A 19,508-nucleotide genomic window follows, 5' to 3' on the forward strand; every position below is an offset into this window, starting at 1 on the left:
ACGGGCTGGCCACGTGGAGTTTTCCGGGTTTTCTCCACGTCTGTAACGCCTAAATAGGGGCCAATTTCTCTTAAAAACACCTCCCAGAAGGCATTCCCCTAGGCAGATCGCCTAAGTGTTGCGTTGCCATAACTTAACAAACAAACAAACTCTTTCCGTAAGGAACAAGAAATTGATCTAAAGTTGATTGTCTTACTCTTTTAAGCAAAATCGTTCTCAAATGCGATAGCGCGTTGTCGTTTTCTATTGCCACTATGCCTTTTTTCTTTCTTTGATGTCATATTGATTAAATATATAAATCACAAAACTGAAAAAAGAAGTATAGCACAAACACTCGGAAAAGCAATGCTTAACTCGCGCATGCCTAACACTAACTAAAATTTGACACAAAATACCATTCGTTATCCGAGACAAAATTTTTGCAAAATAAAAGTTCATTAACCGATTTGGTCGTTAACCGGGGTTCCACTGTATAATGAAAAACATGCTAATTTCAGCAATCAATGTAATCATTACTCAGAGTTTCAGATTATATATATATATATTTGTAGTTTAATAATATATTTATTTAGTTTAATAATAATTTTATTTTAGCATCTTAAAACAAACTCTCCAACTGAAAACTTATATTAAAGACATGGTGAGTGTAATTTTATATATTTTTCTGAACTTAGAATTGATAAATTATGCAACTTTTTGAGCAAAATGTATTAAAATTTCAAGAATATAGCTAATACAAGCATATAATTACAGAATTGACTTCATTTTCCATTGAAATTTTACAAATTTCAGTTTGCTTGATATGAAATCATTAATATAATTTTTTGGACAATTTGGGGACATTTTCACTGTAGTGAATTAACTTAAAATACCTTTGAATATATATAAGCAGATTTTTTTTATGTAGTATTTTTAAAGTTATGAAGTTTGGCATTTAAGTTTAGGCTGTGATTCATTATAAACATAAGAACATAAGAACAAAATTCAAGAGGTTTGTCCTTTGGAATTCAGCATAAAGTTGCTATTGAGAACAAATCATACAACAACACTCCTTTTGATAAAAAAGTAAATTTATTTTCTATAATTTTGAATGGTTATGCATTTTGGGCTTTATGCCCCCCTCTTCAGTCCTTATTTTATTGTGTATATCAGTAAAAACGATATAATTTAATATACTTTATAATTTCTTATATTTAACATATTCATACAAAAAATTTTCAATATAATTACCTAAAAATAATTATAGTGACAGCTAGAATAACTAATTATTAAAACAGTGGGATAAAAATAAGTAAAACTGAAAAAATAAAAAAGTAAGTAAATAAAAATGTAATAAAGTGTTAAAAATAAGAGGGTAATACCTGGAAAAAAAAATTTTGGTGAAAATGTATAAAAAATTTGACTAATAAAAGGTAGAAACAAAATCCTTAAAACCAGTAAAAACTGGTTAAAAACAAGGTATAAAAGCTTTCACGATGTTTATCAAAAGTCTGATCCTTTGTACAATACAGTGGATTAAAAGGGGAGGGGAGGAAGATCATCTTAAAATGGACTATCCTTATTTTGGTAGTAATGATTGACAGATCTCATTGATGACAATGCCAGTGTTTAAATTCATTCTATGAATTTTATTTCAATAATTTTGACACTGTCAAGTGAGATCTCGCAACAGGCATGATTAGTGTGTGGCAACTGCCGAGTTGGTGTAATTATACTTCACAGCCCTTATATGCTCTCTTATTCTAATTTTTAACATTCTACCTGTCTCACCTAAGTAATATTTTGGTGGACATGTACAAGTGAAGGTGTAAACTAAATTATTAAACAATACATCTATTTCACTATTAATTGGTCTTTGATTTTTTAAGAAATTTGAATTTATTTATTGTGCAGGCTAGATTAATAATATATGGTGTTAATATTTTTTGGACGTTTTCAAAAACTATAGAGGTATAATCTAGTTTATTATTTGTATTTTAGGCATCAATTGTTTTATAGCATAATTATATAGCCATTTGTTAATAATTTTGTTGGAGGTAATTATTTAATTGAAAATGTGGTATATATGCTTGATTTCTATGTTTTGATCCGCTATATCACTTGTACCATATGTAATTTAATTTTGTTTACACACACATTGAATATGTTCTTTTTTATATACATAGGTGTGCCGGAATAGAAATTCATTACTTTTCCGACACCACACGGTTTAATATATTTTTCAAAAGTGATAAAATCATCATATCTTTGAACTGATATCTGAAAAGTTTAGCCTGCCTTTATTTTTATTTTCTATTTCAAAGAATATATTTTGGATATTATTAGTGTATTGAAGTATAATTTGTGAGTTGGTTAATTTTGAGTTATAAACAGCAAAGCAGTTGTCAACATAATGATTGTAAAATATTACACTGAAAAGGTTTTTGATAATGTTGCTGAATTTTGCATGAAAAAATTGACAAATTTTGGACCAATGCAAGAACCCATAAAGATGCCCTCTAATTGTCTAAAAAATTACCATTACAAATAAAATAATTATTAACTAAAACAAATTCAACAATTTGAGTTATCCAGTTGTCACAATTTAAACTATGTAATGTATCTATTATAAACTTTTTATGGATAGAAGGATACATATTTTTTATATTCAAGCTCAACATTCTAATATCTATTTATACTAAGTTTTTGGAGTTTTCAATAAACTGGTCAGTATTTTTAATACCATTGATTGAATTATCAAATATACTTAGTTTAACTTTAAGGAATCTCTCTAAGTTGTAAAGTGTGTAAAATTTAATGTCAAATAGTGGATAGCAAGATTCATTTATTTTGCAGGTTTTTACTCTGATGTTGAGCCTGGGTATCCTCCAGTTATAATATAGTATATTATTAAATTTGTTTACATTGATATAATTAGATTTTTAAATTTTTAACCATTTTTTCTTATCTTTCATGTATGTTTAATGTAGGATCTTCAGTTAAACTATAATAGTGTGAAGACAAGATTAAATTTTAACTTTATTTAATTTTAAATTTATTTCAGTTTATTAAAACCATGGGGTAAAATAAGAATTAGTTATTCTAGCTGTCAATATAATTATTTTTAGGTAATTGTATTTTGAAAATTTTTTGTACGCATATGTTAAATATAATTTAATGTATTCTGTAATTTCTTACATATTTTATTATGTATATTAATCAAAACTAAGGACTGAAAATGGGAATAGAGCTCAAAATGCATATCTATTCTAAATTATAAAAAAATAAATCTACTTTTTCCATCAAAAGGAGTGTTCTTATATGATTTACTCTCAATAGCAACTTTATGCTAAGTTTCAAAGGGCATACAACTAATTGAGAGAATAGTAAGCAATCCAGTACAAAAATTCAAGTTATAAACTGGTTTAATTACCTGTCATGGATATCAATTGGATTGTTTGCTGTTAATAGTAACACTCAAAAAATTTTTACTTATAAAACAATTATTAACTAAAACATAAATAAGTGCTTTATTGTTCCTATGTTACAAATCATCTTGTGTAAACAGCTTGCAAGAGAATCAATCATTTCTTACAAAATTTGTTCCAAAGATCAGACAACAAAGAAGATTATGCAAGAAATAAATTTACTGCTAACTTTAAAAAATATTTCCAACAGTGCAATGAGCAAGCGCAAAAAATTTGTTTCTAAAACTTTCATTCTAATTTTTATTTTTTCTAAATTCAGTCCTAAAACTTAATTGCCAAACCTTGCCCAAAATTTTCATAAAGTAAAAAATTTGAATTTCTTCTAACAAATTATTGATAAAACTCACACAAACTGGATAACTAATACTGGGAGCTCAATAAATTCATCAATACATTCTACATTCAACAATTGCTGAACTTGAGCACCTACATCAATAACAGTTTCTACAGGTTTCACCTGAATATTTAATTCTAAAAACATTAAGGAAATTAATTTTTTTAAGCATTATGCTTAAAACAAACTCTCCAACTGAAAACTTATATTAAAGACATGGTGAGTGTAATTTTATATATTTTTCTGAACTTAGAATTGATAAATTATGCAACTTTTTGAGCAAAATGTATTAAAATTTCAAGAATATAGCTAATACAAGCATATAATTACAGAATTGACTTCATTTTCCATTGAAATTTTACAAATTTCAGTTTGCTTGATATGAAATCATTAATATAATTTTTTGGACAATTTGGGGACATTTTCACTGTAGTGAATTAACTTAAAATACCTTTGAATATATATAAGCAGATTTTTTTTATGTAGTATTTTTAAAGTTATGAAGTTTGGCATTTAAGTTTAGGCTGTGATTCATTATAAACATAAGAACATAAGAACAAAATTCAAGAGGTTTGTCCTTTGGAATTCAGCATAAAGTTGCTATTGAGAACAAATCATACAACAACACTCCTTTTGATAAAAAAGTAAATTTATTTTCTATAATTTTGAATGGTTATGCATTTTGGGCTTTATGCCCCCCTCTTCAGTCCTTATTTTATTGTGTATATCAGTAAAAACGATATAATTTAATATACTTTATAATTTCTTATATTTAACATATTCATACAAAAAATTTTCAATATAATTACCTAAAAATAATTATAGTGACAGCTAGAATAACTAATTATTAAAACAGTGGGATAAAAATAAGTAAAACTGAAATAAATTAAAAAGTAAGTAAATAAAAATGTAATAAAGTGTTAAAAATAAGAGGGTAATACCTGGAAAAAAAAATTTTGGTGAAAATGTATAAAAAATTTGACTAATAAAAGGTAGAAACAAAATCCTTAAAACCAGTAAAAACTGGTTAAAAACAAGGTATAAAAGCTTTCACGATGTTTATCAAAAGTCTGATCCTTTGTACAATACAGTGGATTAAAAGGGGAGGGGAGGAAGATCATCTTAAAATGGACTATCCTTATTTTGGTAGTAATGATTGACAGATCTCATTGATGACAATGCCAGTGTTTAAATTCATTCTATGAATTTTATTTCAATAATTTTGACACTGTCAAGTGAGATCTCGCAACAGGCATGATTAGTGTGTGGCAACTGCCGAGTTGGTGTAATTATACTTCACAGCCCTTATATGCTCTCTTATTCTAATTTTTAACATTCTACCTGTCTCACCTAAGTAATATTTTGGTGGACATGTACAAGTGAAGGTGTAAACTAAATTATTAAACAATACATCTATTTCACTATTAATTGGTCTTTGATTTTTTAAGAAATTTGAATTTATTTATTGTGCAGGCTAGATTAATAATATATGGTGTTAATATTTTTTGGACGTTTTCAAAAACTATAGAGGTATAATCTAGTTTATTATTTGTATTTTAGGCATCAATTGTTTTATAGCATAATTATATAGCCATTTGTTAATAATTTTGTTGGAGGTAATTATTTAATTGAAAATGTGGTATATATGCTTGATTTCTATGTTTTGATCCGCTATATCACTTGTACCATATGTAATTTAATTTTGTTTACACACACATTGAATATGTTCTTTTTTATATACATAGGTGTGCCGGAATAGAAATTCATTACTTTTCCGACACCACACGGTTTAATATATTTTTCAAAAGTGATAAAATCATCATATCTTTGAACTGATATCTGAAAAGTTTAGCCTGCCTTTATTTTTATTTTCTATTTCAAAGAATATATTTTGGATATTATTAGTGTATTGAAGTATAATTTGTGAGTTGGTTAATTTTGAGTTATAAACAGCAAAGCAGTTGTCAACATAATGATTGTAAAATATTACACTGAAAAGGTTTTTGATAATGTTGCTGAATTTTGCATGAAAAAATTGACAAATTTTGGACCAATGCAAGAACCCATAAAGATGCCCTCTAATTGTCTAAAAAATTACCATTACAAATAAAATAATTATTAACTAAAACAAATTCAACAATTTGAGTTATCCAGTTGTCACAATTTAAACTATGTAATGTATCTATTATAAACTTTTTATGGATAGAAGGATACATATTTTTTATATTCAAGCTCAACATTCTAATATCTATTTATACTAAGTTTTTGGAGTTTTCAATAAACTGGTCAGTATTTTTAATACTATTGATTGAATTATCAAATATACTTAGTTTAACTTTAAGGAATCTCTCTAAGTTGTAAAGTGTGTAAAATTTAATGTCAAATAGTGGATAGCAAGATTCATTTATTTTGCAGGTTTTTACTCTGATGTTGAGCCTGGGTATCCTCCAGTTATAATATAGTATATTATTAAATTTGTTTACATTGATATAATTAGATTTTTAAATTTTTAACCATTTTTTCTTATCTTTCATGTATGTTTAATGTAGGATCTTCAGTTAAACTATAATAGTGTGAAGACAAGATTAAATTTTAACTTTATTTAATTTTAAATTTATTTCAGTTTATTAAAACCATGGGGTAAAATAAGAATTAGTTATTCTAGCTGTCAATATAATTATTTTTAGGTAATTGTATTTTGAAAATTTTTTGTACGCATATGTTAAATATAATTTAATGTATTCTGTAATTTCTTACATATTTTATTATGTATATTAATCAAAACTAAGGACTGAAAATGGGAATAGAGCTCAAAATGCATATCTATTCTAAATTATAAAAAAATAAATCTACTTTTTCCATCAAAAGGAGTGTTCTTATATGATTTACTCTCAATAGCAACTTTATGCTAAGTTTCAAAGGGCATACAACTAATTGAGAGAATAGTAAGCAATCCAGTACAAAAATTCAAGTTATAAACTGGTTTAATTACCTGTCATGGATATCAATTGGATTGTTTGCTGTTAATAGTAACACTCAAAAAATTTTTACTTATAAAACAATTATTAACTAAAACATAAATAAGTGCTTTATTGTTCCTATGTTACAAATCATCTTGTGTAAACAGCTTGCAAGAGAATCAATCATTCCTTACAAAATTTGTTCCAAAGATCAGACAACAAAGAAGATTATGCAAGAAATAAATTTACTGCTAACTTTAAAAAATATTTCCAACAGTGCAATGAGCAAGCGCAAAAAATTTGTTTCTAAAACTTTCATTCTAATTTTTATTTTTTCTAAATTCAGTCCTAAAACTTAATTGCCAAACCTTGCCCAAAATTTTCATAAAGTAAAAAATTTGAATTTCTTCTAACAAATTATTGATAAAACTCACACAAACTGGATAACTAATACTGGGAGCTCAATAAATTCATCAATACATTCTACATTCAACAATTGCTGAACTTGAGCACCTACATCAATAACAGTTTCTACAGGTTTCACCTGAATATTTAATTCTAAAAACATTAAGGAAATTAATTTTTTTAAGCATTATGTATAATTTTCTTAAGTTTTATTTTTATATTTACATATAAAACTACAAAACAATTATTTACTCTTTCATGAGGAAAAACAAAACTGATTCATTCATTTAAATATTTTAAAAGTTTGACTAAAATTTGTTTTTGCCAGTCTGAGTTCTAAATAAGACAATACTAGAACTTTTGGATATAATACTGTTACCTTTAAATTACTTTCCATATTTTGAATTTAGACTTTTGTGCAATCAGCTGAAACAAAAGTTTCAAGCTACCATGAGCATACTTTCTGCTACATAGTTTCAATTAAATCAAAATCATTTGTCATCTTATTTTACTCAATGACTAAAATTTTAAAACACCAACTTTTAACAGTCACAGTAAAAAAACTTTACTACTTTGAGATTTGTGTTTTCATTCTCTGAAAATGGAACTCCTTTTATAACGTGAAACTATGCTTCACTTTCATATACATTTTTAGGAATGTGTCCATGACCAAAAAGTATTGGGAATGGTTCAATACAATGCAAGATTAAAATTTATTCATCAAAATTTATTTCATCCCTTAAAGTAATTTCCTCCCACTGCAATGCATTTATGACATTTTTTACTAATTCTTGAAACATGCTTTAAAGTCATGAAACCCTTTCAGGGTTTGCAGCAAATTTTGTTTTATGGCATCAAGTCACTCAAAAACAATGACCATGAGGTAGTTGAGGAAACAGGAAAATATCACATGGTGCCATATCAAGTGAATAGAGCGTGCAGAATCATTTGTTATATATTTTTGGCTAAAAATTCACAAACAAGAACATTGTAGACAATTGCATTACTGTGGTGCAAAATTCATGGGTTCTCTCACCAGAAATCAGATCACTTTCTACAAATTGCTTCACAGAGACAAAATGCTCAAATAGCAGCTTTTGTTGAGTTTGGCCAGCCAGAAGGAATTTGTAATGCACAACACCATGACAGAAGGAAACATGACCTTACTTTTTGACTGACAATCTTTTCATCTTGTTTCACCTTTTGAGTACCATTCACTTGATTGTTGAGCTGTTTCGGTATCAAAAGTATAGATCCATCAAACATGTTTCATTACTGTAATGATGCATTTTAAGAATGATTCACCTTAAGCTATTTCATTGGCCAATTGAACACATTTTTGGAAAAATTCAATGTTTTCAGGATGACTCAAGAAGCAATGGGCCACAACCCTAAGTGATCTTTTCAAGTTGCTTGACAATGTCCAAATAATACTGGAACATGTTCATAATGTCCCTAATTGCTAAATGACAATCTGACTTGAACAACATTTATTCATTAGTTAAAGTGAATGGTCTACTAAAACATGATTCATCTTTGATGCATTCTCTGCCTTTGTTGAACATCTTATACCAATCAGAAATTCTTGTTTTTGATCGAGTATCACCAAAGGCTTTCTGCAACATTACCAATGTTTGTGTAGCAGTAATTCAGTTTTAAAGCAAAATTTAATGCACATTCTTTGCTAAATTACACTCAACATTTTGAAAAATCCAACAATATTTACAACTGTGTGTGGAGCCATCTCTTATGATAAAATTCAAAATTACAACTAGAATGGTTAACTAGTAAGAAAAATCAACACCTTAATTACACTCTTCTTGCTGGAAAATTATGTAAGGTGTTGATTTTCCTATCTGTGATGATATTTTATTAAAGAACTTTATATTTTTAATTATTATAAAATGACAAAGCTTAATTTTGAGGGTAGGGATGGGTTTTATAAAAAAACTGTAAATGCTAATAATGAATAAAATCATTACGTACAACCATAATCAAGATATGAAATGATCTCCTTTATTTTCCTACCCTGTCGCCCTTTAATCACCAAAATTTAATAGCGGCAATCAACAATATACAAATCTCTTTCAAAATTTCAGAAATTTTTGATAAAACACACATGAATTAAACTTAAAAGAGGGTGAGCAAAATCATGCTCCACACACAGAAAAGAAACCTGATTTTTTTGCATTACTGGACATTTCAAAGTCCAAAAATGTAAAAAACATGGGGTGGGTCATTTTTTTGACTGATTGCCAACTTTCCCTCTGTTATATATAACAGAGCCAGAAAAGTAAAAAAATCACTGGTGCAAAAATTCTTCACGTACAAAGCAAGCATTTATTTGCAAACAAAAACAGATTACTGTTAGATGTCAATGAAAGCCATACCAAATGACAACAGTGCCCTCTTGCATACACACAGTTTAAATGAACTATTCCTGATACTTTTTGATCAGCATAATAAGTCCTATAAAACTAGAAAACTCAAATCACTCAAAAGTCAAAGATTATTACAAATACTTTTAATATATGCAAACTGTTTATTAAAGCATGTAGCATTTTATCAAACAATTTAGCATTTATAATTATCTATCAGAACTTATATAATTTTTATGGTAGTCCAAAATACTGTTATAATAAAAAATTTTCAATAAAAATAATAACTGAAATAATTCAATAATTCAAATTAGACTTCAAAAAGATGAACTTATATTTCTAGAATGTTAAAAGTTTGCAATCTGTTGATAAACTACTTCATTCAGATAGTCAAACACTAGCATTTTTGGCCAAAACATTTAATCATTAAGCTATAACTCAATAGATTAGAAAAATGTCAGAGATAATTACAAAAAACTTTAAAGCATTTTCATCTCATTCAACTATATCACTAGACAACATATTAAAAATCNCGACTTGATGGAACTTAACACACATGTAAACTTATCTGTTACATTTAACTTTCATAATAAGTTCTCATATCTAATTTTATTATTAGATGAAAATATAAAAAGATCTATAGAAACACATTATATTCACTTATTGGTTAAAAAGTATATATCCAATATTGAAAAGTTGTTTCCCTGATAAGTTAGTATATAACAACTTGTCAAAGTTGTTATATACTAACTTATAATTCACTTCTATATAAACAAATTTCAGCACTCTTGATATGAACAATATAATTCACTGAATACAACTTGTATAGAAAGCAAGCAACATTAGTTCTTCATATTAATAATTAGAATTTAAATACAGTATGTCTTCCATTTAATGGAGGGGGAAGAACACCAAAGGAAAAATTTTGAAAACTTATCCTCTGTATTTATATTTACAAATGTCAAAGTTGAGTTAATAAATCAGCATTAGTGGTGAACACTCCATCAGTTACAATGTATAGTTTTTGGTGTGTTGAAAATAAAGTTTGGTTCCTGTCAAATTTATTTTTATACAGAATGCAGGAGGATAACAGTTTTTTAATTAAAATAAGATACAGGTTATATAATTATGCTAAAAACATCTTGCTCTTAAAATAAGACTTAAATAATCAATCACACTTTGAATATTGTTTGTGAGGGGCACAAACAACTTTCAAAGTACACATTCTTGAAATCATTCCCTAAAATTTTGCATGACTTTCTGCAACATTTCAGGAGGAATTGCTGCCATTTCATCCCTGATTTTCTGCTTCAAGTTTGTTAGTCCTTGAATTTTTCCCAGTGCGAGCCATTGCCCCATCCTGTTGAAATTATATTCTGATATCGAACACCATATTGGCACGCCGCCACTTCAAGAAAGTTATGAAGTACTTCAATATAAGGAGCTGAACTTATTGTCAAAGACTTGCCTTTATCACTTAAGAAATATGGACAAATCCTTCCAAAAGATGCTAATCAAACAATCTTAAACTTGTGTAAAGGCTGCTCACATAACTCAATGCTCATAAAACAAGATGTATTTTTATAATTTTATGCTAATTTCAATTGTTACTAAATGGTTTTGAGTTACACAGCATGGGACTCAAAGTCACTCCCATCTCTACTGCTTGCCACAGCTGTATTTAAAAACCTTCAGAAACACAGAGTATGACAGATTAACCTAACAAATGTTTTAATAATATATATAAATTATTCAATTTACAAATCATTTTATTCAAAATATGTTAGATTTGTTATAATATATGTAAGTTTTAAAAATACATATTAATAACAAACACATTCAATTTAACAGACTTTTGTAATAACATCCTCAAATTAGTCTGTTAAAGTGAGGATCACTGTAATGTGATGCCGCTATGCTACATTATAATAGTTCTAGTGATAAAGATATTAAAGTAAATACTGCAAAGAACCGAAGAAATTATTTTAGGACAAACTTTATGCAATTTGACATATCTATATTGAACTAATAAATGTCAAAGACTTTGGACGTTAAAAAACGTTCCAAAATTGATTTTGAACACAAGATTATAGGTGGCAGTGATAGAAGTCTAATTCAGTGTTGTGATGATCAACAGAATGATTAATATATAAGCTCAACTGTCAAAACATTCTGTATGTAACAATGAGAAATTAGAAATGATAGCTTGATAATGAAGATGGATTTCTAGTGTTGATCAAATGAAAATCAAGAAGGTTTGGATTGGGTCATAAGAAAATTGAAAATTCAATATTGATGAAAAGGTAGAAGCCAACAAGTTTATTAAATATTAAAAACATTATATAAAAAGGAAATTATAAAATAGTCACTATCTAATCACACAAGAGAATAGAACAGGAGATATCTGAACAAAGGAAATGAGAAAAATAAGCAGTAGATGGAACTCATGAACTAGAATAAAATAAGAAGTTAGAAATATCTTATTATATTAATAGAAGTAAAAGTGTGTGTAAAAAGTTTTTCAGAATCATGCTCAGGCCTCATCCAAACTATTTCCAATTGCTAGCAGCACATTAGTTGCCATTATGTACTCTACAATAATGGAATACTTAATAAAAAGCTTTTACATATAATGTAAAACTAACCTTTTCTGACAAAGTCCATTCTAAAAAAGAATTATAAAAAAGTACCTGTGCTTGACGGTTAGGTTCTAGCCTCAATAAACACCCAATCTGGAGTGTACGGGTATTTACAATTCCTGCACCTACAACATTGTCTGGGTTTGGATCAATTCCATCTAAAACTTGAGTGCCGAATCCCAACAACTGCAAAGGTAAAGTGCATTTGCAACTTTAATTGACTGTAATCAATGACTAAAAGTAAATCATTTTAATATTTACCTTAGTCTTAATGGAATCTGCATCCATAGGATATTTTGCCTTGAATATTTTTTGTGATTCTTGACATGGACTAAAAGATTTATTAAAAACGTTACACGAAAAATTTTTCACAGGGAATTTTATTATTATATTATTTCATTTCTGAAATCAACTTACTTGCTCAAATTTTTCCATCGTGTGAAAAATGCTTCAGAATTCATAACGGTAGGTTCAATGAATTTATTAATGGTTACTGGTAACTTCAATGTCAACTTCTGCTGTGCACCACAATAGCTGAAATCAATTTATTTTCTTTGTAATCACATGCAGTTTATTTATAAATTATTTAAAAAACCAACTTAAAATATATCAATGTTAAAAATAGTTAGATAAGAAAAGACCAGAATAAGTACTTTATTCAAAAATAAACTAAGTTATGCTTATAAACAAAGGTGTATAAACCTAACATTCAATAATCACCTAGAATAAAATTCATATATTAAATTATGCTGAACAGTTTAAAATCAACTACAGTATAGGTAGGAACACATTTTCTAAACAAACATTGCAGAAAAATGTTACTGTTCAGAAGATAAAAATGTAATCAGGAGTCTATGCTGTACAGTAGGAAAACCTCGCAACGAGAGCAAATACAAAGTACATAGGGGCTACAACAAAAATGCTTGCCAGTCGCCTAGCAGAACACCAAGATGTAGTGAGGAGAAGGCACACCACAGAGTTCACAAAAAAGGTGCTTGAACAGGGTTACGACCCGCTATGGGCCCACGCTACAATGATCAAATGCTACAAAAATCGAAAACTCGTCTTTATATGGGAGTCCCTTCTCACGGCAACCTTAGAGGCATGCAACACCCCACTCTCAACCTGCCTAGTGTATGGGTCATGCTGTATAAGTGTTTAAACAATGATTCACATCTGCTGTCATGTTACTAACATGGGCATACATCCATGCATGTGCTGGTTCACAACACACGTATTGCATTGCATGCACAACTTCAAACACATTCTAAAATTAAAATTGTTCTTAACGGTTTTACCAAATATTTTAATTTGAAAATGTGTGTTCTGATATTCTTTTCAGAATATTCTGTTCGCTATTTTAAAATAGTTATTTGCCTGACAACGACAGTTATAAATTTATCGAAGTACTCGTGATAAAAAAAGTACATATAACATCGAACTCAGTTAACTCTGTTCTATCCAAATGGGTGTGTTTTGAGGCCAGGAAATGAATGAATTTGCTTTCCATTATTCCTTATGGGAAAAATTGCTTTGAACTTCAAACAATTCATTCCAGGAGGTTGATTGAACTTTGAATTAAGTTTGAAGTATGAGGCACCACAAGTATTTTATTAAAAAATTAAATTTAACTGAAGTCAAGAATAAATTTATTTGAAGACTTAAACCTAGAAAAAATAATTGTTTTTCCACATCTCATTTTTGTGCCAAGTTACTATTAAAATTCTGTTACTAATTTTAGGCAGTCTCAACATACCCTTCAATAAAGTGGAGTAAAACTGAAAACACTTTTATATATTTAGTTTTTAAACTACAGTTAACAGATCTAATAAAATATTGTAACAATTACTTTAAATTCAGGAAATTTCTTTAGACAATTAGATGGTATTAGTATGGGAACAGTTTACACATAATTTTGGTCCTAATGTATAAGATCAGAGCAGAATTATGTATTACAGATTTATAGAATGTGCACTAATTTTTATAAATTTTATCATCATTATGATAATATTCCTATTTAAAGTTTACAAAATATTTAATATAGCCATGTTCTTTTGCACAGATATCAAAATTAGTTAATATTTAGGTTATTTTCATAATTGTATTTTTAATATCAAATGTTTTTGTTTTATATTGAATAAGAATAGCATAAAATTTAGAATAGTTCTGAAAGAGTATAGCAAAAAAATAGTTCTCAACATATATATAGCAAGAAAAATGAAGTCTGAAATGAGAATTTTATATATATATATATATATGCATATACATACATACACACAAAGTATCAGGTCAGTCCATAAGTTTGTGCGTATTCTATGACCTTGAGAAAAATCTTGTTTTGCTGTTAAAAATGCCAGACTAATGTGATACTTTTTACACCAAAGTGTTAAATTGGATCTCATTCATATAATACTGTTCAGAATTGGGAACATTTCAGTTGTTTATTTTTGTTAAAATGGAAGTAACAGACGAATATAAGAGACATGTTTTATACTTTTTATTTTTAAGTGGTGAGAATGCTACAAATGCAGCCAAAAAATTAAATACTGTTCATAATCAAACTGTAATTATTGTGTAAGGACTGTGCAGAAGTGGTTTGAAAGATTTAGAAATAATAATTTTAGTGTGGAGGATAAGGCTCGTACTGGAAGACCTGTTGACTTTGATGATGATGCTCTTTCTGCACTAGTTGAAGCAGAACGATCTTTAACAGTTGATGAAATTGCGGAACATTTAAATTATCCCATGGAACTGTTCATAGACATCTACAACAAATCGGAAAAGTTTCAAAGCTAGGAAAATGGATACCACATGAACTGTCAATAGCTAACTCACAACGTCAACTGCTCAACTCAAAAGCTTCAACTGGGAAATTTTACCTCATCCATCATATTTGCCAGATATTGCTCCCAGTGATTATCATCTTTTTCGGAGTTTGCAGAATTTTTTAAAAGGAAAAACTTTTCAGGATGAGAACAATGTAAAAAAGGCTATTTCTGAATATTTTAATTCAAAACCGAAATCATTTTACAAAGACGGGATTAAAAAGCTATCATCAAGATGGCAAGAAATTGTACAAAATAATGGTGAATACATTATAGATTGAAATAAAATTTAGCTGAAAATTTTTTGTTGCTTTTTTTGTAGATAAAAATGCGCACGAACTTATGGACTGACCTGATATATACAGTGGAACCCCGGTTAACGAACTTAATCCGTTCCGCGACTCCGTTCATTAACCGAAGCAATTTTTCCCATAGAAATTAATGCAAATGCCATTAATCCGTTCTAGTCTCCAAAATTTTTGTGATTTTATTTGTAATATACAGTAATTTTCTTTGATGAAAATGTAAGAAAACGTAGTATCTATCGTTACAGCAACAAACATGTAAACTTTGTTTAATAAAATAGCACTGTACATACCTTCGTTTGTTGTAGTTGGTGGCAGAAAAGTGGAGATGTACGAACCTTAATGCTTAGAAGGGGAATCCCCTTCAAAAAATAATGGGTAGCACTTCATTGGAAGATTCTTCCAGTCGAAGTCTCTTTCGTAAAAAAAAACCCACCAGTGGCTATGTGGTCTTCGTACCTTGAACACGGGGGAGTTCGTTCGTGGGTTCGCACCTTGTTCAAACGGGCTGGCCACGTGGAGTTTTCCGGGTTTTCTCCACGTCTGTAACGCCTAAATAGGGGCCAGTTTCCTTTAAAAACACCTCCCAGAAGGCATTTCCCTAGGCAGATCGCCTAAGTATTGCGTTGCCATAACTTAACAAACAAACAAACACTTTCCATAAGGAACAAGAAATTGATCTAAAGTTGATTGTCTTACTCTTTTAAGCAAAATCGTTCTCAAATGCGATAGCGCGTTGTCGTTTTCTATTGCCACTATGCCTTTTTTCTTTCTTTGATGTCATATTGATTAAATATATAAATCACAAAACTGAAAAAAGAAGTATAGCACAAACACTCGGAAAAGCAATGCTTAACTCGCGCATGCCTAACACTAACTAAAATTTGACACAAAATACCATTCGTTATCCGAGACAAAATTTTTGCAAAATAAAAGTTCATTAACCGATTTGGTCGTTAACCGGGGTTCCACTGTATAATGAAAAACATGCTAATTTCAGCAATCAATGTAATCATTACTCAGAGTTTCAGATTATATATATATATATTTGTAGTTTAATAATATATTTATTTAGTTTAATAATAATTTTATTTTAGCATCTTAAAACAAACTCTCCAACTGAAAACTTATATTAAAGACATGGTGAGTGTAATTTTATATATTTTTCTGAACTTAGAATTGATAAATTATGCAACTTTTTGAGCAAAATGTATTAAAATTTCAAGAATATAGCTAATACAAGCATATAATTACAGAATTGACTTCATTTTCCATTGAAATTTTACAAATTTCAGTTTGCTTGATATGAAATCATTAATATAATTTTTTGGACAATTTGGGGACATTTTCACTGTAGTGAATTAACTTAAAATACCTTTGAATATATATAAGCAGATTTTTTTTATGTAGTATTTTTAAAGTTATGAAGTTTGGCATTTAAGTTTAGGCTGTGATTCATTATAAACATAAGAACATAAGAACAAAATTCAAGAGGTTTGTCCTTTGGAATTCAGCATAAAGTTGCTATTGAGAACAAATCATACAACAACACTCCTTTTGATAAAAAAGTAAATTTATTTTCTATAATTTTGAATGGTTATGCATTTTGGGCTTTATGCCCCCCTCTTCAGTCCTTATTTTATTGTGTATATCAGTAAAAACGATATAATTTAATATACTTTATAATTTCTTATATTTAACATATTCATACAAAAAATTTTCAATATAATTACCTAAAAATAATTATAGTGACAGCTAGAATAACTAATTATTAAAACAGTGGGATAAAAATAAGTAAAACTGAAAAAATAAAAAAGTAAGTAAATAAAAATGTAATAAAGTGTTAAAAATAAGAGGGTAATACCTGGAAAAAAAAATTTTGGTGAAAATGTATAAAAAATTTGACTAATAAAAGGTAGAAACAAAATCCTTAAAACCAGTAAAAACTGGTTAAAAACAAGGTATAAAAGCTTTCACGATGTTTATCAAAAGTCTGATCCTTTGTACAATACAGTGGATTAAAAGGGGAGGGGAGGAAGATCATCTTAAAATGGACTATCCTTATTTTGGTAGTAATGATTGACAGATCTCATTGATGACAATGCCAGTGTTTAAATTCATTCTATGAATTTTATTTCAATAATTTTGACACTGTCAAGTGAGATCTCGCAACAGGCATGATTAGTGTGTGGCAACTGCCGAGTTGGTGTAATTATACTTCACAGCCCTTATATGCTCTCTTATTCTAATTTTTAACATTCTACCTGTCTCACCTAAGTAATATTTTGGTGGACATGTACAAGTGAAGGTGTAAACTAAATTATTAAACAATACATCTATTTCACTATTAATTGGTCTTTGATTTTTTAAGAAATTTGAATTTATTTATTGTGCAGGCTAGATTAATAATATATGGTGTTAATATTTTTTGGACGTTTTCAAAAACTATAGAGGTATAATCTAGTTTATTATTTGTATTTTAGGCATCAATTGTTTTATAGCATAATTATATAGCCATTTGTTAATAATTTTGTTGGAGGTAATTATTTAATTGAAAATGTGGTATATATGCTTGATTTCTATGTTTTGATCCGCTATATCACTTGTACCATATGTAATTTAATTTTGTTTACACACACATTGAATATGTTCTTTTTTATATACATAGGTGTGCCGGAATAGAAATTCATTACTTTTCCGACACCACACGGTTTAATATATTTTTCAAAAGTGATAAAATCATCATATCTTTGAACTGATATCTGAAAAGTTTAGCCTGCCTTTATTTTTATTTTCTATTTCAAAGAATATATTTTGGATATTATTAGTGTATTGAAGTATAATTTGTGAGTTGGTTAATTTTGAGTTATAAACAGCAAAGCAGTTGTCAACATAATGATTGTAAAATATTACACTGAAAAGGTTTTTGATAATGTTGCTGAATTTTGCATGAAAAAATTGACAAATTTTGGACCAATGCAAGAACCCATAAAGATGCCCTCTAATTGTCTAAAAAATTACCATTACAAATAAAATAATTATTAACTAAAACAAATTCAACAATTTGAGTTATCCAGTTGTCACAATTTAAACTATGTAATGTATCTATTATAAACTTTTTATGGATAGAAGGATACATATTTTTTATATTCAAGCTCAACATTCTAATATCTATTTATACTAAGTTTTTGGAGTTTTCAATAAACTGGTCAGTATTTTTAATACCATTGATTGAATTATCAAATATACTTAGTTTAACTTTAAGGAATCTCTCTAAGTTGTAAAGTGTGTAAAATTTAATGTCAAATAGTGGATAGCAAGATTCATTTATTTTGCAGGTTTTTACTCTGATGTTGAGCCTGGGTATCCTCCAGTTATAATATAGTATATTATTAAATTTGTTTACATTGATATAATTAGATTTTTAAATTTTTAACCATTTTTTCTTATCTTTCATGTATGTTTAATGTAGGATCTTCAGTTAAACTATAATAGTGTGAAGACAAGATTAAATTTTAACTTTATTTAATTTTAAATTTATTTCAGTTTATTAAAACCATGGGGTAAAATAAGAATTAGTTATTCTAGCTGTCAATATAATTATTTTTAGGTAATTGTATTTTGAAAATTTTTTGTACGCATATGTTAAATATAATTTAATGTATTCTGTAATTTCTTACATATTTTATTATGTATATTAATCAAAACTAAGGACTGAAAATGGGAATAGAGCTCAAAATGCATATCTATTCTAAATTATAAAAAAATAAATCTACTTTTTCCATCAAAAGGAGTGTTCTTATATGATTTACTCTCAATAGCAACTTTATGCTAAGTTTCAAAGGGCATACAACTAATTGAGAGAATAGTAAGCAATCCAGTACAAAAATTCAAGTTATAAACTGGTTTAATTACCTGTCATGGATATCAATTGGATTGTTTGCTGTTAATAGTAACACTCAAAAAATTTTTACTTATAAAACAATTATTAACTAAAACATAAATAAGTGCTTTATTGTTCCTATGTTACAAATCATCTTGTGTAAACAGCTTGCAAGAGAATCAATCATTTCTTACAAAATTTGTTCCAAAGATCAGACAACAAAGAAGATTATGCAAGAAATAAATTTACTGCTAACTTTAAAAAATATTTCCAACAGTGCAATGAGCAAGCGCAAAAAATTTGTTTCTAAAA

At 28.0% G+C, this 19,508-nt stretch overlaps 1 protein-coding gene across 1 annotated transcript in view; it reads right to left on the reverse strand.

The window, feature by feature from the left end:
- The window catches only part of LOC111628927 (AP-2 complex subunit alpha-like), a 108,215-nt gene that overhangs the window by 8,367 nt on the left and 80,340 nt on the right, over positions 1-19,508 (reverse strand). Inside the window, exons 22-24 of the mRNA XM_023372788.1 lie at positions 12,601-12,717; positions 12,445-12,514; positions 12,235-12,369 (exon numbers count right to left, since the gene is read on the reverse strand). Of these exons, the coding sequence (XP_023228556.1) occupies positions 12,235-12,369; positions 12,445-12,514; positions 12,601-12,717 (322 nt within the window). The remainder of the gene's footprint in view (positions 1-12,234; positions 12,370-12,444; positions 12,515-12,600; positions 12,718-19,508) is intronic.

The sequence above is a fragment of the Centruroides sculpturatus genome, unplaced genomic scaffold (genome assembly GCF_000671375.1).
Source record: "Centruroides sculpturatus isolate CEXI.00-Female unplaced genomic scaffold, Cexi_2.0 scaffold573, whole genome shotgun sequence".
Taxonomy (NCBI): domain Eukaryota; kingdom Metazoa; phylum Arthropoda; class Arachnida; order Scorpiones; family Buthidae; genus Centruroides; species Centruroides sculpturatus.